At 32.3% G+C, this 25002-nt stretch overlaps 1 protein-coding gene across 2 annotated transcripts; it reads right to left on the reverse strand.

The window, feature by feature from the left end:
* Positions 1-806: 806 nt before the first annotated feature.
* Positions 807-24826, reverse strand: LOC105318551 (myosin-11). Of its 2 annotated transcripts, none has more exons than XM_066075276.1 (30): positions 24658-24826; positions 23018-23244; positions 21688-21966; positions 21425-21524; positions 20896-21077; positions 20630-20677; positions 20335-20391; positions 19425-19535; positions 19162-19235; positions 18632-18783; positions 17405-17512; positions 17130-17233; positions 16687-16797; positions 15202-15358; positions 13790-13863; positions 13554-13617; positions 13253-13365; positions 12633-12751; positions 12267-12456; positions 11859-11913; positions 11522-11664; positions 11078-11197; positions 10822-10904; positions 6583-6676; positions 6324-6437; positions 6099-6201; positions 3995-4169; positions 2498-2738; positions 2225-2319; positions 807-1801 (listed from the first exon to the last, which is right to left on the reverse strand). In XM_066075276.1, the coding sequence occupies exons 1-30, from the start codon at positions 24668-24670 to the stop codon at positions 1690-1692; spliced, it is 3618 nt and encodes a 1205-aa protein (XP_065931348.1). In that variant the 5' UTR covers positions 24671-24826; the 3' UTR covers positions 807-1689. The 2 variants fall into 2 exon arrangements, with proteins under 2 accessions (XP_065931348.1, XP_034302434.2); XM_034446543.2 differs by having other exon boundaries at positions 6589-6676; positions 24658-24823.
* Between the last annotated feature and the right edge of the window lie 176 nt (positions 24827-25002).

Here is a 25002-nt window from a genome sequence, read left to right on the forward strand (position 1 = left end):
TCAAATTTTTCAAAAAAAAAACATTTAAATTAATCACAAAAACTCAAATGTTATCATATATGGTTTTACTTATATCCAAGCATTTTGTCATATTGCTGATTCTTTAAAATTGTTCAGACTCTGGCCCCTGGAAAATTCTTGGGCCTCGCAGGGGGTTCAAAGTTTGATGTAGGTTTACTGTAGATTCCTATTTAAACTTTAGGAATTAATTTCTGCGTAAAATCGCGAGAGGCAACCCTCGCAGATTTTAAAATCTCCCTTTTATTTTTCAGACAGTTTTGAAATATAGTAAATTATTGTAGAACATTGCTAATCGCGATTATATATTCTCTGGATTTGATACAGAACAGTGGAATTGCGGAATTATGTACTCGCGTAAAATAAGGAATTTACAGTATTATCCATATATAAACAGTTGTTTAAGTCTGATTATTTTCTTGAGAACTGCAATGCTCAATATGTGATATGACTGTAAAATCATCCTGTTACAAAAGGGCTCAATGATAAACGTAAGAATATGCAGAGGGATTTTTTTTTGATACAGAATCTATTATACGACATTGTTCAGATATTTTGTATATGACTCCATAAAGTTGATTTTACGTCTATTGTTGCTAAGGTGAGCGATGTGGCCCATGGGCCTCTTGTTACAATGACACAATATTTTGATGCTGTGTAATTATCTAGCATTTAGAATTTGTATAACTTATTCCTTTAATGTATATGGCTTGATGCTGTTTTTCTTTAAGTTTAATAATTGTATGTAGGCATATTTTTAAGTCAATTTAAAAATAAAGAATTCTTAATCTAGTTAAAATTGATGTTTATTTTACAATTATGATTACGATTAGTCTCCTTAAAGTAATGGTACATGAAATTAATATGTCCTAAACCTTTTGAGCTCTTAATATTAAAACAATAATTTTAATTTCAATCAGAAGTTGCAACTGAAATTTTCACAATTTAATTTTTCTCATTTTGCAAACAATAACACAATGTAAAAATAATTCTGTAATGGATGCAATATTAGAAATAAACCAACTACATGTATAAAAGCAACTGTTGTAAAGAAAACACAATGCATTGACAAAAAGCTAGGCAAATAAAATCAACATCAAACAGTAAGACAGGATGGTTACCATCAAATATATAATAATTAGGTATATTAGAGAAATAATAATTGTATTTAGTTTTTAAAAATAAATGACTGACTAGAGGGTTAGAAAACAGAACTACTGACTAACTCTTCCAAAGAACATCATGTGTGGCCATATATTATGCTTGTTGATCAAATGAATTTACATTATGGCAGAATGATTACAGTAAAATGAAAACTTGACTAGCATAACAGAATAAATACATGTACTTAAAAACAAACTAATACTATGACAGAAAAATATTTGTAAAATGAAACTATTTACTGTTTCATATAATTATTGGAATTTAGAACTACTTTTAGTATGATAACAGTAAATAATACGATACTATATATTTTAAAATTTTACAAACCAATAACTGAAAAATGTTGTAAGGCATCAACACTTATAAATACATGTATATGTACAATGTTATTGATTGTTTAATAACATATTTTTAACAATTTCAATGTAATTGATATTTTTATATAGCATATACAAAATTGCAAAACGATAACAAAACATGTTATTTGTAGTTAACTTCATTAACCAGTTACTTCGCAGAAAGACACTCCAGTTTCGGCGTTATGTAATAATTCCGCGTCACTGGAAGGTGGAGGATGGGTCTTCCATGATTTCCAAAGCTGGACTGAGATTCAAGACTTCTGAAATATACATAGAAATGTAGATTTAGGCATAGACTGTCAAGCACATGTATATCAAGACAATCAATCCAGTGAAACACCAACTGATGTCAATTTGATATATTTATGCATTTTCACACTAAATGGAGTCTATCACAGAATGCATTAAAGGACTTCCTAAAATTATAATATAGTTGTATAACCTAAATTACTTTGGCATTCTTTGACTCTGCTATATTCATATAATCTAATGTAATATAATATCACAGTTTAACCAGATATTTCATTCAGCAATGACAGTAGATTATTGATAGAAAGTACAGTATGACTAATGAAAAGCTTTGAAAATTTACATTGTTGTTAACTGTTAGTGTAGTGAAATGAGGTAAAGATGGCTGGGGTCAGTGGAGTGTATGTTTGATATACAGAACCAAGTACTAGTACCTTCTGGCATTAAGTCTCTCTCTGTTTACATCATAGTTCAGTAAATGTGGTGAGACTGGTATTGGAGCGCCTATGGCATCATCTCCACAAGAAAACTAAAAGGTCAATTAAAATGATATACAAGAAAAGTAATGATCAATGATCAATTGGTTAATGAGGAGTACATTGATTAAGAGATGATCAGCATTCTACAATTGTGACATACAAATGGCTTAGACCATGAGCATTCCAATTCTAAGGAACAGAGCACACAGATGGATTGAAGAAACAGACCTGGGCATTCCACAGTGACTGTTCATCTGTCATGGTGGACAACACACTACAGCCCTCAACAAAGGTGGGGAGGTGGAGGAACTCATGGACTCGCTTGTGACCGCGAGCACATATACTCCTAAGAGACTCCCTTTTAGCAGTGGCTGCAAGCTTGCCATAAACCTCAGATTTGTCGTGTGCGATGGTATTCAGCAGTGGGTGAACTAGAAGCAAACCCGACTCTACAAAAACTTCCCCAAACCTAAAAACCAAAATAGACTAAACAAATTAAAACATAAAAAAATGACAATTGCTACACACAATGAATGGCAGGGTATGAATTAAAACAAAGTAATTTAATTTTAAAATGATTGTAACTCCCAAAACATCATCACATCAAAACTTCCTGTAAGTATGCACATCTGTATTTTTGTCTGTAAAAGCAACAAAATTCTAAATTCAAAAGTGCTAAATACACCAAAAAATAATGAAATCAGAATTTCCTGGTAATATGTACATGTACAAAATATGTCCTAAATACCAACAAAGTTTTAAAAAAGTCCATGCAGCAGTTTTAGAAGAGTTGCTCTGACAAACTGTTCATTACTATATTTAGTATGGGGACAATATTTTAAGTACAAAAGGGACAAAATTTTAAGAATAGTAATGGAATCAGAATTTCCTGGTAAATGCACATCTACACTTCGTGTCCTAAATATCGACAAAGTTGCTGCCTGGGGTATAATAATCCCTCTTAATAACTCAGCTATGAAATAGGATATATATGTACATGACGATGTATTCTCTCCTCTCTTATTTAATATACATGTATATACCGGTACATGTATAAACTTTTCTATTTACCAATAGAAGTTGTCCACAAAAAATATATCTCTTTCTTAAAGAAAAATCTCTATTGTCAGAGAGACTTGGCTTTCTCCAGAGAAATATTTCTCGCATTATCACCGATGTGAGATCAGTTTGTCCAGTGTGAGATAGCAGTGTGAGATTTTTCTGTTTTATACTGTGTATAATTATGCTGTTTTAAAATGTAAACAAACTTTGCCTGCTGTAGGGAATTGCAAAATGATGGATTGAGATTATCAATTAGGCAATTGTTTTGCTTAATCAATTACAATTTATCATGTTTTTCTTGAAAAAACTGTTGTGTGCCCTCATTTTGACTTGCACCATTTGAAGCACGTGGTGGGATAAACCGAAAGTCATCTTTTGAACGTCATAACAAAAGGTTGTCGGACATCGTTTTTAAATGTTAAATAATAATGCGAAAAAACAATGATTCATTATATACTCATGTTGGATAGTGAGATTCCACCTCGGGCCAAAATTCACGGTCTAGGACTCGGCAGAGCCTTGTCCTAGACCGTAAATCTTGTCCACTCTGAAATCTCACTTTCCCACACTCATAATAATGAATGAATCTATTAATCTCTATGTCTTACACAAAAACAATACATGTATTGTCTATGGAAATACATGTACCATACAAAGACCTACATTTTCCAGAGCATTTTGAAGAGATTTTGTTTCTCTTGGTTCAGAAGGTTGATCTTGGAGTGCCAGATGTTCATACTCTTGGTCAGCTTTTCATCTATCTGCTTCACATACTTTTCCATGTCTCTCCTGATGTGTTTGCTAAGATCCTCCCCTCTAAGGATCTCCAGCACTCTAGCTGCAATGTTCAAAACACCATTTTACTTCTTATGGAATCCTGCTGTGAATAGTTCCATGTAGTGCACGACTAATTACTATGAGCAAAGAGCATGGAAACTATTTTACAGAAAACATAGTGGACATGAACAAGATCTAAAGATACAGTCACCTAATTACCACAGCCTGTACAGATGGACCTGTCAAGGAGTTTCATGCTTGCATTTTAAGTTTTATTTTAGAATCTAAACCCTAATCCAAGACTCCTCAGACATTTATTATATGATGTTTGCAAACATCAGTTTATAAAAGAAGGGCAAGAGTTGGAGGAATCTCAGACTATCTGTACTCAAGCTCCAGGGGTTAGAATTATAAACTTCTAAAAAAAGAGACCTGCATGGTCACTTGTTAACAAGTAAAATGAAAGTTTGTACCCAAGAATGTTGTGAGATTTAGTAGCCTTCACTACCAGTATATGGCCATTTTGGCCCTGTCCAAGGGACTGAACCAATGATAATGAATTTCACAATTTTGGTAGAGGGCTTCATGAACACTATAATCATGTATTTAGTTTATATCTCCCACTACTGTGGAAGAACCAGTAAAAATAATTTTCTTTGATTTAATGCATTTTCGCTATATGGTCATATTGGCCCCTTTTTAGGGCCTAAACCCCTGACCCAGGAGCCATGAATTTCACAATTTATGAATATCATAATCATTCATGCATTTACTTTTTCTCAAAGGACTATATATGATATGGGCCTAAAAAGGCCCCCTAAAATGAACATTGTCAGTTTACTGTAATTCTTTGTTTTATTTGTACAGATATATATGTGATGTTTTTACATAGTGTTCATTTTGATTCAACTGCCCACAATTTAGAAATATGACATTGTAAAGACAACCTTTTCCCGCCATTTTTGCATTTTTAGCATAAAACAGCTTGTTTTCAAGCAGTTTTTCTTTCTGGAAACATAGAGTGCATGCTTGAACAAACAAAATATTTTAATCAGAGATGTATCTAGCCAAGGCTAATAAGTGACAATTTTTTTTCCTTGTTCAAGCATGTGCTCTATATTTCCCATTCATAAAAAGGTAAGAAAAATGTCAATTTTGACTGATTTTGATTGAATTATAGAAATAGCATCACTTCTGACGTCATATACTGCCAGTGAGTGCAAATAAATCAAATAAATAGGTGAAAAATATATTTTACATCAACTCATCTAAAATAATATAACATTTTTATTGTACCCAAAACACTTAAAAAAATGACGAATTATGGGGCCGAAATTTAACTCTTATCATATATAGTTCTTTATGCAAAAGAAGAAAAGACTTCCTAACATTTAATACAATGTCATGTTCACTATATAAACCATATTAAACCCTCCCTAGGTCTGAAATCCTGACACAGGGGCCTTGAATTTCACAACTTTGGAAGAGGGTACCAGTCAAAATTACCATGCATTTATTTTTTCCCCACCTCTGTAGCAATAAAGGAAATTTTTTAAAATTTGGCTTTTTATTTTGTATGTTTGGCCCCGCCCACGTGGCTCCAGCGACGGTAAGGTAATGAATTTCACAATCTAGATTTCTCTTTTCCTAGTAAGAGATGCTTCAGACCAAAAATGGTAATAATCTACCACGTAGTTTTCAAGAGGAAGATAAAAATGTAAAATTGTTAAGTTAAGAGGCGATGCAATAGTTTTTTTTTCGTCATTATTACTCCAACTGTACATGTTATCCTTGACTGTATTCGTGTACATTTGTATATACCGATTTTGAACCTAGTAGTAGGGTCCAGGTTCTGGGGCCATAAAACTAAGACAAGCTCACTTTTACACAAGGAAAGGAAGGTAGAGGAAAAGTAAGACTGGGATAAAAAGTGAGCTCATTTAAGTTCTATGGCTAGATCACAGTCAGTGTTATAATATAATGTACTAACCTCGAGTTTCTTTTACGGATCTGAAAGCAACATACTGCTCCATCATATAGCGAAGCCTTATTTTGGGGATTTCTAGTGATTTCTCCAACAGGCTTCGGATTAACTATTAAAATATAGAGCAGGTAAATCAAAAGCAATCAATAAATCGAAAAGTTTTCTTTGCATGCATAGAATATTAAAACAAACTTTGCATGGAAATTATGATATCAAGTGCTCGGATCTTACAAAGTACATGTCTTTTGATATTTTGTTCTTTTCATACGCCTGCTCCAACATTCTGATGTTTTTCTTTTGGTCCATAATACTCATCTCTAGCTCATTATCATGCACATTTGGTCTCTGAAATCACAACAAAAATAGCAACTATATGATACAAGCACATTCTGATATGTCAACACAATCATTCAATATATTGATGAATGTGAAATTTAGATGCAGTACGTAAGTAAAGTATTTATGATCTTTATCTTTTCATTATACTTACCGGTACATTTTTAAGCTCCATTTTCATTTGTGATATCAAAAGACCTTCATTTTCCTTGACTTTTTCATCAATGGCATTTTGTAAATCACCTTGCCTATAAAATGATTGGATTCATTTCTTTATCCTACATGTGCATGTGAAATCTACATTTCAAAGATCTTATTTAATATATCACTAGTTGAAAATTCAATGAAACATAGGTAATCATAGATTACTAAGCTCACCGAGACGGAGCATCACCCTTATGAGACATCACCTTCATAAGACCACCTTTATCATTTTATATGAAAATCATACTTTATGATCTTGGATATTCATGGATTCTGTTTTGACAAAATATTGTATATCATCTGATAAATTCTTTTATGATAATCATATGTTCATATGTTAATCAATTCAATGATATAAAATTAAATATTGCATCATGTCATATTTATAATATATATCATATAATACAATAAAATACCGTAATAAACAATAATGAGATGATATTGTAACGTATGATATAACATTGTATTACGTTATACCTTATTGTATTTGATCACATAATACAATATCATAAAATATAATACAATAAAGTATTATATTACAATATCATATTACATAATACATCATAACATTGAAACATGATATTATATTGTATAATATATTACAATATCATATAATACAATTTCATGTGATATGATAATATATCATATAAACCAATTTCATATCATACAATATCGTATGATGCAATATAATATAATATTACAATATCATATAATACAATTTCATGTGATATAATTCTATATTACTGAAACCAAAATCATATTATAAATATTGTATGATACAATATTATAGAATATACAATATTGTATCATAGGATACAATATAATATTTTGCAATATCTTATGTAATTCTATCATTTGATAAAATAATAAATTAAAAATACAATATAATATTATACAATATTGTATCATAATATACAATACTATACATAACAATATCATGATACAATATCATATCATAAAATATCAAAAAAATTGATGCAATATCATATCGTATCGTATTACTTTTTATAATATAACATATGATATCATATTGTATCATATCAAACAATATTGTTTCATATCATACAATACTATATCATAGGAATCATGTTATATCATTTATCAACTAACACATCTATCTATCGATCTGGTTTGAGTGAGGTAGGAGATTTCTTTAGCATCCTTGATAATGGAGATCAGGCTCTGCATCTGAAGCAACCTCTGCGTTTAATTTATAATAAAGTTAAATCAACTATGCAAGCTTTCATCTATAAAACATGTGACCTGTTCCAAAATCTAAACCTCATCCAGCATCCGAAACCTATGACTCAGATTCAGCATTCAAGCCCATCAGGTGCATTGGTATCATAAGACGCATCATCCATGAAAGTTTTGTGAAGTTTGGACCAGTAATAACTAAGATATCTTCATCAGAGGGCACTACCAATTAAAACCTTTACTTCCTCCAGCATCCGCAACCTATGGCTCAGATTCAGCATCCATGCCTGTCAGGTGCATCTGTATCATAAGACACACCATCCATTCAAGTTTGGTGAAGTTAGGACCTGTAACAACTAAGATTAATTTTTTAGCATCCTTGATAAGGGAGATCAAGCTCTGCATCTGAAGCTACCTCTGCGATTCATTCATATTACAGTTAAATCAACTATGCAAGTTTGAAATAGTACTATAATCTATTAAACATGTGACCTGTTCCAAAAAACTTAACTTTATCCAGCATCCGAAACCTATGGCTCACACTCAGCATTCAAGCCTGTCAGGTGCATCAGTATCATAAGACACACCATCCATGGAAGTCTGGTGAAGTAAGGACAAGTAATAAGTAAGATATCATCATCAGAGGGCACCTGTTTCAAAAACTTTATTTAACCAGCTCTTAAAACCTTAACCTCCTCCAGCATCCGAATCCTATTGCTCAGATTCAGCATTCAAGCTTATCAGGTGCATCAGTATCATAAGACGCACCATCCATACAAGTATGGTGAAGTTAGGACCAGTAGTAACTAAGATATAATCATCAGAGGGCACATGCAACAAAAACTTTAACCAACTCTAAAAACCTTAACCTCTTCCAGCATCCGAAACCTATTGCTCATATTCAGCATTCAAGCTTGTCAGGTGCATCAGTATCATAAGACGCATCATCCATACAAGTTTGGTGAAGTTAGGACCAGTAGTAACTTAGATATTGCTATCAATGGGCACCTGCAACAAACACTTTAACCTGCTCCAAAAACCTTAACCTCCTCCAGCATCCGAAACCTATAGCTCAGATTCAGCACTCAAACCTGTCTGGTGCATCAGTATCATAAGACACACCATCCATGCAAGTTTGGTGAAGTACGGACCAGCAGTAACTAAGATATTGCTATCAAAGGGCACCTGCAACAAAAACTTTAACCTGGTCCAACAACCTTAACCTCCTCCAGCATCTGAAATTAAGGACCCAGATTCAGCATCCAAGTCTTTCAAGTCCATAAGTAGGTCCAGATGCATCATCCATGCAAGTTTGGTGAAGACAGGACAAGTAATAGCTTAGATACAGGACCTGCAACAAAAACTTTAACCAGGTCCAGACGCCGACGCCGACGCCACCGCCGACGCCGACGCCGAGGGTATAGCATAAGCTCTCCTTGACTTCGTCTCGGTGAGCTAAAAATACCAACAAAATTTTAATAATTCTTTATTATCTCCACTTGTTCATTTGAACAAACTTCAATCCCTTAACCTAAGAAAGCTTTGTCCCAAGTTTGGTTAAAATTTGCCCAGTGGTTTTGAAGATGAAAATGTGAAAAGTTTATGATGACAATGACAGACACATTGTACATAGTGTTACTACTGGTAGTACCTAGATATCTTAAATAACAGAATAAATTTACCATTAACAACAAAATGCACAGCAGATTAACAATGTCTTTCTTCAGGAAAGCTGGTACAAAAGCCACAACAGTATTACATTTTATCACATCTTTAATCCATGCAAAAAATATGAATCTCAATTGTAACTCTGATACAAACTTCCAGAGAAAACACCTTTTTACATCCTTCACAAAAATATACGTTTCTTTTACTTTTTAGTATAGTAGCATAGAACACAGGCAAGAAGGCAAGAAATTCGTTTACATTTAATAAGTATTTAACTCATGCAGATGTTAGCCTTGAAGTGCAAAAAGCAGTGAAATACATGCAGGTCAGAAAAGTGAGATTGTTAATTTGAAACTGTAAATTCCTTATTTTACGTAAGTACTTAATTCTGTGGTTCCCCCTTTTTGTATTACATCACAAGAATATAAAATCGGGAATGACGAATTTTTATCATAGTTTCATTTAGTTTACATTTATGAAAATATGAAAAATAAAGCAAGATTTTAAAATTTGCTAAATGTGCTTCTCGTGATTTTACGCAGATTTTAATTCTTCACATTTAATTAGAATTCTACAGTACAGCAGTACACATATAAATGGCAGTTTAAATACACACTTATTTTAGACATTCATTAAATGCTGCTAACAAGATAAACCCATGTTGTGACTGTTCCTTACTTATTGGTAGAGCTTATACCCAGACCCCACATATAACTGCCTACATCTGTTAACCTAGTTGCATATTTCCCCCTTTGAAGAAAACTGACCACTTTTTAGTTGAGGAAATGCTCTCATAGTATGAAAGTGGGTATTGTAATTCAATTGTACATTGAGTACTATATGAAACATATTGAAAAATTCAACAACTTGGTTGCTCACACCCAATAAATGTATTGACTGATATTCACACACCTGTTGACCTACTTTTTTGAACACAAAGCAATAATGCTAAAGTTCATCATGCAAATAAAGAACTAGTGCTGCTATTAAACATACTTACAACTCTTAAACAACTGAAATAAACATATTTTGTATTAAATTATACACTGCTTTGTGCATGATCATCTTTCTTGACAATATAATCATTGTAATATTTCTTATTTCAGATTACTCTGAGTAGCAATAATATATTTACAGAACATGAAAGTGACAAATTTATGCAAAAGAAGTAAAAGAGAAGTTTCAAATGCAGAATAAATATTTCCAATAAACTCAAAGAAATGATACATTATTCAAATACCCTATTAACAGTTATCTTGTATAATGAAAGTAAAACAAGCTTGAACCATAAATAACCTCTGACCATCACATCATTTATGCTTACAGTATGGTCATGTCCTTATTCAAGTTGTTATACATCTTCCATACTCTTCTATATCGATCCAGTAAAGCCAGATATTTTCTATCCTAAAACAACCAATGACTCATCAATAAGTGCTGCAGGACAAAAATCAAATTGATCATCACAGATTGGTAATGTATCATTCAATCTTTTTACCAGTCCAATGATATATGAAAAGAATATTTCAAAATTTATGCTTTTTAGTACAGACTACAGGTGTCATTCATTATTCTCTCACATGAACTTCCTGCCTCTCTGTAAGTTCTTCAAACTTTATCAGCTTTTCTTTAGCCATCTTAAGCCTCAGTGCCAGTTTTTTAGATTCTTCTTTGGAAACATCTATTTGTTTCATATTTCTCTGTAAAGATTCAATTACAATTATCCGGTAAGTAAATATCTGACACTGCAGGTTAAAGATCTATTAAATTCTACCTGGAAGTAAGAGATGCATTGTACATGTACAAAAATGGTGAAACTTCCAAAAATGGTCCTTTTATAAAATGTTGAACATGAGGGTAAAAATGTCAAACATAACCATTGTCTTATAGCTTAAGGATAAAATGCATTTAGTAATAAATATCATATCAACATTAAATGTTTACTTTTATCGAGCCTATAGAATATTGTCAATCAGTTTTCTACAATAAATTGTTTATTTCTAACCATTCTAAGTAAACAGTACCTTGACCTCTTCCATCCTTATTCTGTTTTCTGTCTGTTTTCCAGCTATGAACTCCTTCGTGGTAGTCATAGTAATGGAACCTTTGATCATCATTCTCATTGTCAGGAAAGCATTGGCCATCACCACCTCCATGTTGTGCATGACTGGCAAATAAAAAAAAGACTTATTCATATAAAAAGACTAACAACATTGCAAGAATAAGTGGTAATTTATCATAATTGTATTGCAATCTGTTTATTAAGATATCAAAGATAAAGAAGATTAAGAAGTACTGGCACATTATATAACGCTTCCACAACTTTCAAGGAAGAAGAATATTCGGAAAAGTCTTACTTACATTCAACAACACTCCCAACAAGCAAGGCCAGCAACTCTTTTGGATCTGGGACTAGCTGTAACAAGAAACAAGTAATTTCATAAAATTTAATTCATCAATCTTTAGTTGACTTATTCCCTTTGATATAGTTACTTCAAAGAATTTATGTTACTGAGGTTGAGATCATATTGTAAAATGAGATTGCAAATCTCAAGCATTCTCTCCTGTAATTCATTGCTCAATTTTTTGAAATTATAACTTCTTATTACATCCTATTATATCGGAATATAATTTTAAGATTCAAGTGCAAAATTTCAAAAATACCAGAACTTGACACTGATCCTGTGAATAGCATTTACATGTATTTAAATTACATTACTGTATATTGAACACATAATAATACTAAAACTAGACCAGCACAATTCTTACTTTATCAGGAATGAGTGACCCGAGGCCCTGCAGGGATCGGGAGGCGTCTTTCAGGCTCTCTTTCTCTACAATTGTACAGACGTGGTCACGGAAGTGCATGATGGCACGAAGCACCCTGACCACATTTTTCTGGATGACATTCAGCTGTTCCTTATGATTGTCTTCCACCCTCTTCACCATTGCTGCATTCCTGTTCAAACAAATAAAACACTGGTTATTTTCATATGGTAAATACAAAGAATAATATCTTTATTGTCATAGTAGTTTTTCTTAATTCTGAATGTGAAGACATGTCTTTAATCATACAGTACAGAGCTTTTTCAACCTATATTTCTCAATACAGTAAAATTTTGTAGTCTACTTTACCTGAGCCTCTCTTTGGTTAGATGACTTTTGATCTTCTCTAGTTCTGCATTGAAGTCCTTCTTTGTCCCTGCCAGGAGAGTTTTGTAGTATGTGCTGTCTTTATCACCGGTCTCCACAATCTGACAAAGAATATAATCAGTGAACCATCTCATGAAATAAAACCAACATGACAAAAGTATTTCACTTTTTATGATTGAAGCGGTGTCTTAATTTGGGTGACATTATAATTGATGTTGTTGATATTATTAGAGGATGAACTAAACTAAAACCTTGCACTCATCAAATGCTATGTGAAAAAAGAATGTGAGAGATCTCCATAGTGAAAAAACCCCAAACTCTATTGGTATCTTCTTTCTATTTTCAATGGCATCAAAGCATTGCATTGAGTCAGTTATCCGAGTTTTCAAATTATTACGAAAGTATTAATAAACATACAGTGTACAAGAAAACAAAATGGTATGCTCTTAAAATTTATAAATGTCTCTTCGCTATGGTTGATTACACTTGTATGATAAAAAAATTGAGTTATCTCCCTGTAACTGCAAACCTCTCCTTAACATCACATAAACAATAAAAAAAAATGCTTTTCTACATTAAAATTCCTTGTCCAGTTAACTTACCTGGACCTCAGGGGCAGGATCTTGTTGAGGCTGTTCAACTGCCACTGTTAATTCTGCCTCCTCGGCTCGACTTATGGCTTCCTCTAACTCCAGCCTCAACTGCCGAACTCTCTCTGTGAAAAATAGAGAGGGAATAAATGAAAACATATATACAACAGATGTACAAAATAACATTGGAAAAGTTGAAACAACCAGCTAAAAATACATGAAGGTTAGTTTTGTTTTATAAACATTGCACTAGTCATGTAATCAGTTTATGAAAATGTTGTGCACAGATACAATCAATATACAGCCGTTTTACCTTTCTCTTTCCTCAGGAGTCTTTCAACTGTTCTGATTTCATCCTTTGCCTTTTGGAGTTTGGTCTGAAAATAACAGTAGTTTTGATACAACTGCACCAAAGGACACATTTTATATGAAAAACAAAACACACATACTACCAGCAACAGCAACTGTATTATATAAAACAAACATAAAGTCAACCCACATACACATGTACATATGTACTCGTTTATCTGTTATAGTATAAAATCATACCTTTTGCTCTTCTATTTCTTTCTCTGCCTCACTCAACTTCAACTGGGTTGCTGAATCTATCACCTTAATTATTTCTGTAAAGCAAACAAAAGAATCTCCAGGCTATTATCATTGTTTTTACAATTTCTAAGATATTTAATCTATATATGCATGTATGTATTTGTCTCAATATCTCATTTGTGTAAAGCAAACAAAAAAATCTCCAGGATATTATCATTGTTTTTACAATTTCTTAGATATTTAATCTATATATACATGTATGTATTTGTCTCGTTTGTAAAACCTTATAGTTATAGTAGGGTGAGTTAACCATGCATCGGACACATACCTTGGATCGGACAACTTTGGTTATAAATATACAAATAAATGTGCATGCGCTCATGTGTTGTTTGGTATATTCCTGAATCAGAACTAATGAACGTTATCAATATTAAGAATTTGACGGTCACATTGTCAAAGAAATAGCAAAATAGGCATCGTAAAATGACGTCATATACGCCATCATTGAAAATTTAGTTACGAAGATTTTACTCTGAAGCATTATTTGAATGTTTTGCATTTGATTGTGAATTAGTGAAAATGCACTCTCTGCATAAAATAATTTAAAAAGAAGTAAGTTTTGAAACAAAATTTGATTAAAATAAGTCCAAGAAATTTAAACAATTAATGTCAAGGTCATTTTTGCTCCATATGTTGATTTCACCATGGATCGGAAAAGAATTAACCATGCATCGGACAGTGCATGATTTCTTCTAATAATATGGATATTATGTGCCCATTCCTTGCGATATGCTTCAAATGGGAGGTAAAATAACAATTGAAAAAATAACAGCTACAAACATTTTCCTCAGACCACTTAAAATTCGAGTTTTATGGACACAGCCTTTTTAGTCCAAAGTTCCTGTAGGAGCTGGCACGATAAAGTACGCCACATAATAAGTATTTCTTTAAACAGAAGCACTTAGTCTAGTCTAAATTCCTAAGATTTGAGGATTTACATTCAACAAGATCTGAATAGCAATTGAATAAATTTATTTTTCAGAACCTTTGTATTTTTGCATTAAAACCAGAAAATTTTGTCATTTTTAATCTCTACTGTATAGCTGTCTGATGCTTGGTAAATATTGTCCGATCCATGGTGAAATAGTTCAACACTTCATTAATTTGCTTTATTTTCTACATTTTTAACAATTTTTTCTTCAATAATTAAGCAAGGAGAAAACCTGTAATTTTTAAAACAGGTTTTATTTATATTTGGACGATGTTTGATGCGTGAACAAAGGGGAAAATCCAAAGGTGTCCGATGCATGGTGAAATAACCCTAACTGTTCTAGGAAAAGAGAGCTACAAACTGTTTTGCGTACCAGTAAGCAGAGGACCTATTTCTCAAATCATCTACTTTAGTGAATTACCTGGGGGTGGGGGTGAGGGAGGTGGAGGAGGGGTGGCAGGTCTAACCTTCTCCACTACTTTGGGTCCCTTCGCTACTTCCTTCTGTAGCTCCTTGATCTGAGCATCCAGCTTGTGACACTTTTGCATGATCGTGGCGCTGTTCTCTTCTGATTTTGACTGAAATTATTTTTTTCACAAATTTGAAAATACAATAATCATAGAATTCTACAGCATAGCAAGTATTCTTACAGCTAAAAATAAATTGCTTCTGATTGCATTGTGCTGATCATGGCAGGAATATAAGTTAATATTACCGTATTTTTTTAAAAAATTAGGTCGATACGGTTTATTGGGCGAAGCAGGCCATTTTTAGCCAAAAAAGAAAAAAGTATAAATAGGTCGACTTCGAAGAATTGGTCGAAAAATTACCGCTAGTTTCAATGAATAAATGGTTTAAACCAATAACGTTATCATATGGTAGCCTTTAATCTTATTTCACAGTTTTAAACAAAAGGGAAATAAAATGCATTTCTTAAAAACATCGTAAGAAAATGTCTGAAATTGCATCAAAATTTTCAAACCAATTAATTCAGTACAGCCGGGTTAATTTAAAATCATTTTTTATTACTTCTCTGCCATGTGTACAAACTGGTGTAAACCGGGGAATAGTAACCTAACCTGGAGACATGACTACGGTAGCACATGCCACCCTGTGTCTGTGTGACTTTTTACTGTGTATATACACACGAGTCAACATATCGAAGCCTGTGGGCATGATTAGCACGTGCTGAGAGTTCAACTGTGTATAAACAAAGTAGGCGCTACCCAGACTGATTTCAGAGACACCTGGCTAAGATTTCATCTCGAGTTTTATTTTGAATATACAGAAAAAACACAAATTGTTTTTTTTTCATTTCTACCCGACAATATTTTCCCCCCGTAATTACCCTTTGTACGGTTCTCATTTTACATTTACCACGCAATATCAATTTCCTGTTTATCGTAAGCACACGATCAAAATGCATGACAGCATGTAATAATGATCGAAAGATGATTCAGTCAGCGATCTAACTGAGAAATGTAAGAAGAAATTACTTTATTCACATTTAATTTGTTTAAATGATAAATTACTACAGTATATTGATTAAAATCCATACGATTTTTACACAGAAATTCAAGCACTATTATAGTAAACACTCATTATTTCATTGGAGGGTTGCATAAATTTTTGCAAAATTTCATATCAAATTTTCCAAAAAAAAAACAACCATAAATAGGGCGAAATGATGAATAGGGCGAGGTCCACGTGTCAGGAGAAAAAAGTATCGACCTTATTTCCGAAAAATACGGTACACACATGTATTAACAATTGTATTAATAGTACATTAATACATGTAGTTGTTACTTGATTAATTAATATAAACTAACCCCTTTCTTTAAAACTGAAAGGAAATTTTTAAAATTTAAATTATTTTTTAAAATCTCCCTTCCAATATCAAATTTACCAGCATATGTTTCTTTTCTTCAACCTCAGTTGTCAGATTTCTGACATTCTTCCTTAGATCTTCTAGTTCTTTTGTTTTGCCCTCCACATCAGCCTTTGCAGTTTGGAGTTTCTGTGATACAAAAAGAATGCATGGTCTGCAAAATTTTACACTGAGTAAAAGTAAAACAGGCAGAATAGAATCTGAAACATTTAGTCCTCTTTATGCTGCAGATTAATTCAATATCTTTAAGACAGATTTTTTATAGATCTTTTACTTGTAAATTACCATTCTGGTGTCAAAGGAATTTCAATGTTTAAACCATATATACATAACTATAATAGTGTGCCATAAGACAGTCTCCTTCAATCCATGTATTTTAGCTAACAATCATTACATAAAAGGTATATTAGAGGAGTAATCAGATGCTTCAAAGATTTAAGACCTCCAAGCATTATCCATACCGATTTTGCTTCATCGACAGCTTTCCGTTTTTCTTTCAACTCTGTGTTCCGTTTCTTCATTCCAGATGACAGTTCTTTAAACTGTGAAATGCCTTTCTTGATCACTGTTCAAAACAAAAACTGTTTAGAGTTTTTAAAGTCACATCATAAGTCTATTATTTTTATCTCTATTTCTTTCTGTGCATGCAGCTGTTCTTGTAGTAAAATACATAAATATGAGTGTGATTAACTTTCAGTTTTGACAATTTAGTAAAGAATAGTGCGTGTATACCAACCATTCTTGTGACCTGCATTCTTTGTCCACTTAGCAGCATCATCAAATGTATTCATGATCATTTTGATTGCTTTCTCCCACTTGTTCTGATCTGCTAACAGCAGGCGCTCTGTAGAAATTTAGAAAGAGAAATAAAACAGACGCTGTATTATGGTATGTCAAACATGATATACCAATATTACATTCATTTCTATCGATTTTTTTTTTACCCTCAAACTTTGACAATATGTCAAGTCAGTATTCTTTGATGTTTGTGAGTTTCGTGGATATGACAAGAATATGAAAATAATATCTTGTACAGCATATAAGCAAAGTTATGTAACGGTTTTTCAAGTTACAAATAAAATAATCAGTTTATAATTTGTGAGTTCGCTTAGGTTTCCTTCCTAAGAATCAAGTAAGAATCAACAAATGCAACGAATACTTCAACTGCCAATAGAACACGCAGTAATAATAAGATTTTCCTAGGGCCCACCTTGGCTATTTGATTGTAGATCAACTAACAAGAATCAAAATACAAAATTAACCTATAATCAACTATCCGTAGACTGTGGATTTAAACAAACAATTCTGTTTGCTACCACTGTGCTACACAACCACTATCAATTCACCAATACACGGTCAGTCGAAAGTCACCAAGACACAATCGAAGTCACAAAGACACTATCAAGTCACTAAGACACAAGTTACAGAAGCAGGGTTAAGAACTGAGTGGTCTAGCTAACAATTCTGTTGCTTTCCGACACAGCTCAAATCTCTGTTCTGTAGAACTCTAACCGAAGAGATTCACCAGAAGACCGTTCGAGTCGTTCACCGGCAGAAGACTGACTAAGAATGATAGGGTGGCTGTATATATACCCTGCAAGTTCTCACTGATTGGTCTAATCATGCATCATTTCTATTGGGTATACTGATTATCAGTGATTGGTCAAAAATGGAGGCATCTGATTGGTTAAACACATGATACATTTCAATCCGGAAGTAAAATCATTACAGTTATATGTACAAAGTTGATATGTGAAAAGATAGGTTAAAAGCAATTTGCCTGCCATTTTTTTAAATCTTGTTTTCATCATCTTCCCATTTATGTCAAGCAATATCACATACACATACAGTATGGTTGTAAACACTAAACAGTCATGGATGTTTCTTAGAAATGTTGTGCATTGAATTTTTCTTTACTGTCTTTCAATAAGAAAATATTTAAATAAGCCTAATGTGTACAAACCATCAATGACAACTGTTTTGTCCTGCTCTTTTTCCTCTATTTCTTTAGCCTGCTGTTTTCTTTCTACCATTATGGCATGTGTTGTTGCTAAGAGACAGTTCCCAAAATCCATTACTTTTTCACTCAGACTGCCATATCTATGAAGAGCTGTCCTGCATGCACAAAGTAATAAAATGCAGTGCCTGGGTTCATGATACACCTGTTTGTAACTATGTGATACATCTATGTTTATCAGATTCAAATATGAGATGGCAAAATATTTAATTTTTACAACATCGATTTCTCTAACAACCTACCAGGTAATCCTCTCCATATTTTTCTTTCTTGCAGCTACGTACATTACAATACTTTCAATATAATTGTTAACAATATATACATGTAATTGGACTCATATTATGAAAAGTTTCATCAGATGTAATGTATTTTCTAGTCCAGAGCATACAATTTGGACTGACTGCAAGTTAAGTTGTGTATTGTTGATATATATATATTTAATAGTTAGCTTCCATTAGTCATATATAAGTACCTACATGACATGACTGTGAATTTCAAGGAAATGTCTGCTCATTTGGTTAAGATCTGCCTCTGCTGGAAGATCACTGACCTACAATGTCAAACAGAACTCTGTTTTCCATCATTAATTTCATTGGATTTGAGATGAACATAAAACATAAAAATCAAGGCAAATTTAATGCTGAAAAACAGTATTAGGCTTCTTTTATTTTATTTTTTATTTTTTTGTAGATAAATATAACAATATTTAATTTATAGTGACATGTTTTGATTAACCTACCAGATCGGTAGAGGACATCCAGTGCTCCACTTCTGCCAGGAGGGCATACCTCTCCTCACACGTTCCCTGATAGCTGTACACTCTCTGCAGCACAGCTTTCTCTTTCTTCATCTACATATCCATTGATAATATAATGGATATGTGATAATATAGGGAAATCAGAAAAAAGCAAATAAAAACATATATACAAAAACATATAAGCAACAAAGCAACTTGAGTAAAATGTTGAAATGAATGATTAAGCATGCTCTGACTTTTTCATTATAAACAGCAATTTAAACAATTCATTATATGGGCTTGAAGTTGTTTCCATCATATTTTTTTTTATCATTTTTTGGGGGGTAATATATGTATCACCCATTGAAAGAATGCTATACAATTACTCAATAAACCCTTTATCAAAAGATATCATGTGCCATGTTTGGTTGAAATTGTTACATGAGAATTGGTTTATGAGACGAATTATGTTAATGCTGGCAAATACACCAATATTACATGTATATTGTCAAAAAAAATTTGATCACAAAAAAAACTCAGGCCACTCAACTGAATCTTAAGGTTTGCTGTGCTAATAAAAGGAATAGTGTACCAGTTTATCCAAAACTATAAAAGATTTAGCATATAAGTTTTACAAATTAAAATAAACTCCACTGAATAATCAACATTATGCTAACACACTCTACTATTTCCTATATCTTTTCAAGAGCTTATCTTGGACCATACACATATATGTAGGTTTTAGTAAACTAGTAAACTTTGACTCGATCACCATACCCAACTGATGGAGTGTACAGTCAACAGTCTTACATATCAGCTTATATTTTCAACAAAATGTAGTTTAATTTTATTTTACAGTTTTACATAGCGTTGTAGTACAAATAGTTTTCATTTAGAAATACTTATGTTTTACCTTCTCTCTTCTCTTCTTCATGATTTCTAGACTGTTGATTGGTGGAAATTTAGTGACCTATAAATGAATATATATGTAGCAGGACATCAGTAATTATGATAAAGAAATATGGAGCCATATACTTTAAAATATTAAATTTTCAAAAAAAAATTATATTTTCACATTGGTATTAGTAAGAGGGAAATGCAACATATGATCAATACTTCCTGGAAAGTTTTGGTTATTTCCTTATACATGGGTTTTTGTATATCTTAGTCTCTATTTCAGTATACACCTCTACATATGGCTAACTTACCACATCTAAATCTTCATCTTCATCATACATATCAACAACATACAATGCCTACAAATATAACAGATTTTTTTCAACAAAATGTAAGACATCTAGGTACTAGAGTATAGTCATGAAAACTGCTTATGACATATGTTTAAAATTACAGGCAATGTTCTTAAATTTGATTGTTTTATTTTCCTGCTACATTTTGTATATCATGTTTTAAAATTCAACTTATTTTAAGAAAGAGTATTACATTATCTTTTAATATAAAACACCAAAATTACCTCTTTTACTCTATCTTTGATAGAAGTAAGTTCTTCCTTTATTTCCTTACGGAGACGTGAATGTTTTCCAGCATCAATGTCCTCCATGATTTGACATACATCTGGAGATGTACTGAAAAGATGTGAATCAGACCCTGCTTTGTCACTCAGATCATCACGGCGACAGAGACTTGTCTCTGATCCTATAATTGCATGGAAGGAATGATATTATATGAACAGTTAAGGTTTGGTCTATGAGAGCTAGACAACTTAAATTTTTCAAAGACTGGAAAATGCTAAATTAATTCAATTATTTGTATGTATAAATAAATATAAAAAAATTCATAAATTTTCTTATCTTGAAAAAATAGTGAAATTAATTTTTTTTATTGCAAAACCTGACACATTCCTTATTTTATAATTCAATTACTGTATGTTAGATCACAAAAAACATAACAAACAGTATGTGCACTGTCTAATTTCTGGAATGATATATACAGCACCCTCTCCTCAAACATACTGCAAGCCTATTGGATTCAAATGCACTTACCAAATCTGCGGTCTGCAACAATGCCCTGCAATAGCTGTTCAAGCGTGATCATTGTGGGGGCTCTCTTCACACGCTTTTCACTGGAAACCTTTTCAATGATCTAAAAAACACAATATTTTCAACTAAAAACGTGAATGGAAAGCCTCATTTTCCCATGCTTGTACAAATAGTTAAAACACCTCTACATAAGAAGTCTTCTTACATATACTTTTGTAGAATATATCTACCACATTTGCTCTTTATCTTGACACACTAGGTCTGACCTTTATTTTGACAGGGGACAGTGTATCCTTCCTTTCATAGTCAGGCGTTACCCCTCCTTGCCTTTTACGGACTCCCATTTTCTCTGGCGAAGGTGATTTTGAATAACTTGGATTGGTATGTTTTTTCTTCTTCTGTCTTTCAACACTCTTTAGCTCAGGTGAGGGAGACAACCCATCATGCTTGGCTTTGTTACCTGTCTTCTGTTCTGCCTCTGGGACCATTTTGGAAAAATGAACTTTCCTCTTGTCTTCCATAGTTAAGGTATTCCACACATTTGGCTGAAATAGATTTTCATCCTTAAACTTAATTTTCTTAACATTGAATCATTTACTGAGTAATGCCATCTTTATCAAAAAAATCTGTGCATTGGGGGGGAGGGAGGTCAGTTAAATGCAGATCAAATTTCTATTCAATCTTTTGACAATTATTAATATTTTTTTATTTTCCTTTCTACCTTTAAACATCTAGTTAGGAAAAGGCAAATTTTAACATTTTTTTCCCAAGGTGGAAGAATACTTACTGCCATCATTTATGTAATACAATACTGAATAGTGATGGTGAAGGAATTTGGGGAGTGGGACTTCGTTTTTTAATACTGCATTAACAGTTAAATTACAACACCAGTACTTATTTGCAAAAGCTATAGGAAATTTTTCCAACATTTAATTTCATTTGAAGAAAAAAAACTTCTGTAAATGCAGAATGATAAAACAGCTAGCAATAAAAGTCTCCAATATTCTTGCTTTATGTTACTAGTTCAATAGATGAGGAAAAGTATTCTTATCAGCTTGATTTAAATACATCTCTTAGACCAAATAACAAGAAAATGCCAGGTCACTGATAAGAAGCAAAGTAAATATACCAATACTCTTATCAATCTAAAAATTTTCCATAACATTTGGGATTTTAAAAATCTAGTGAAATTCATATACATGTATTTTAAACTTCAGCATAAATTATCTCTATCTGGGCAACAAAGGAATCCCAAATATTCATCTTGTCATAATGAATTGTGAATATGGTCAATTGAAAGTTTCTTAATTAATGTTTTCATTACAAAATTAATACATATAGCTTAATATAACATTATTTCTTAAAATTTATGGTAGACCTGATGCCACCGTCACCAAATTTTTAATCCCTCAACTCTGCAGTCCTCAACTGAAATACTCAAAACAAATGTACATATATTTGAGGTCAAAACTCAGACTTGAGGTTGAATATTCACTTGAGGAAACTTGAAGACGACAGGGCAATGGTTTATTTGTTTACCACTAAGCCTCCTTAATAATGAGATAAATATGGTATTATTATACACATTAATATTACCAATGGATCTGGTGAGGGCGTTCCCTGCTTTAGTATGGAGAGTTTCTTCTTTTCCTGATGACCGCTCCTGCTGCCCATACTATTTCCAGGTCCATCATTTTTTTTCAACTTTTTCCTATTACCTGTTAATTTTTCTGGACTGGTGCTTAATGCATCATATTTTGTCCCTCTTTTTCTCACAACAGGCTCAATTTTCTGTGACTGCAGGAAGTTTTTTAGTCTTGGTCCTAAAATACATATTATACAAATAATTATCACTATCATATCTATGTTATGTATGTATATTCATTGTAATTAAACTTTCTTGCCAGATAAATTTCAATTCAAAATAGGATAAAAATATATTCAAAATCTTTTTGCATTTTAAAAGTTCCCATGAATATCAATTAATTTCTTTTTTACATGCAACGATCATTTTGATATTACAGAATATTTAATGGTTCTTAAAAAGATTTTTAAAACACCCCCACTCCATTTTTATGACTTCTTAATTATCTCCTCTCATGTTATGTTCATCTTTTGGGATCAAGAAATGCAAACCATAACCAGTAATTTAACTCTTCTATGGCATACTGCTTAATTCCAAAAATGAGCTAAACATAGTTTCACAGTTGATAAACTAGGTTTACCGTCTGTTAACTATAGTTTACATTGTAAGCGTATAGTTAACAAATCCAGGGACATATATACTGTTATTAAATATACTGTTATAAACATGTCTCTGACAAATTGTTAACTATTAGCAGGTTACAATTTGTAAACTATTAATTAATAAACATAGTGTGAAACTATGTTTAGCTTAATATTTTTTTAATTGACATGCCAATATCGTCTTCTTTGACATAAGATCTTAATTGATCATATGAAAATTCAGCTTGTTAATTGTGATTATGTGCAGATTATTGCCATGTAAAAATCAGTTGTAATTATCATGAGTTTTCATATATTTTTAGTTATATTGATCATTTGTTTTAAAATTGTTTTTTTTATTTTGACTTCAATTAAAACACAAATCAAAACAACGTACACTTTTCAGATCTAGCATAGTTGGTCCCAAGATATTTATGCAGCACAATAAATTTTGGCAATTTTTTTATGATAATATATGCACATATACCTGTGAAAGAAGTGCAATTAAAATCAATTATGTCCAAAATCTTCATTGACGCATTATCATTGTTTACTCGAAAAAAAATTCACAGCAACAAAAACAGATTTCTTAAGGAGATTTAAAACAGGAAATGTTTAATTTGGAAGTCACTTGGAACAGGGACGTATATACGTCCCTGCTTGGAATAACTCGCACAATTCATTTATTGACACATATAGCGACTTAAATTAATTACCATTGTTGGCATGAACATCATAAACGTAACAGTCTGACATACATACAAAGAAACAAACTCTAAACACTTGTTGTTCAGTTAATGGAGTGTACTCAACTTGAGTGTTAAATTAACCTGATAAAAAGCTAAACCCTATATGTAAATGTTTCTTTAAAATTGGTAAAAAAATAAAAGTGCATGGACTGTTTTGTGCATATGTATTCGCAATAAATCCAATATATTATTAGTATGCTCTACAACCCGACAAGATATAAGCTTTTTCGCAATTATGATTCGAAACATACACATGTATACCTTTACTCCTCATGTCTTTAAACAATTTTAGCGCGCCTTCTTCATGTCAACAGTACACACGTGGTTGACCCTTCAACTATGACATTTCCGTTCAGTGAAGGTACTGGCAGGATTTTTGGCTCATAAATGGAAATAAGAATATCTCCTTAACACAAGACAAATAACTTTCATTTTAATCATCAAAACTATACCATTATAATTAATACGTTGCACAACTGTAATAAGATGCTCGCTAAGGAGATTTTATGATACTCAATGCCTGATCCTCCCTTAAAAATGAACTCTTCTAGACATTGGAAAATGTTTGTGACGTCACTATGGGAATTGGCAATCTATCAATATTAT

The sequence above is a fragment of the Magallana gigas genome, chromosome 2 (genome assembly GCF_963853765.1).
Source record: "Magallana gigas chromosome 2, xbMagGiga1.1, whole genome shotgun sequence".
Lineage (NCBI taxonomy): Eukaryota > Metazoa > Mollusca > Bivalvia > Ostreida > Ostreidae > Magallana > Magallana gigas.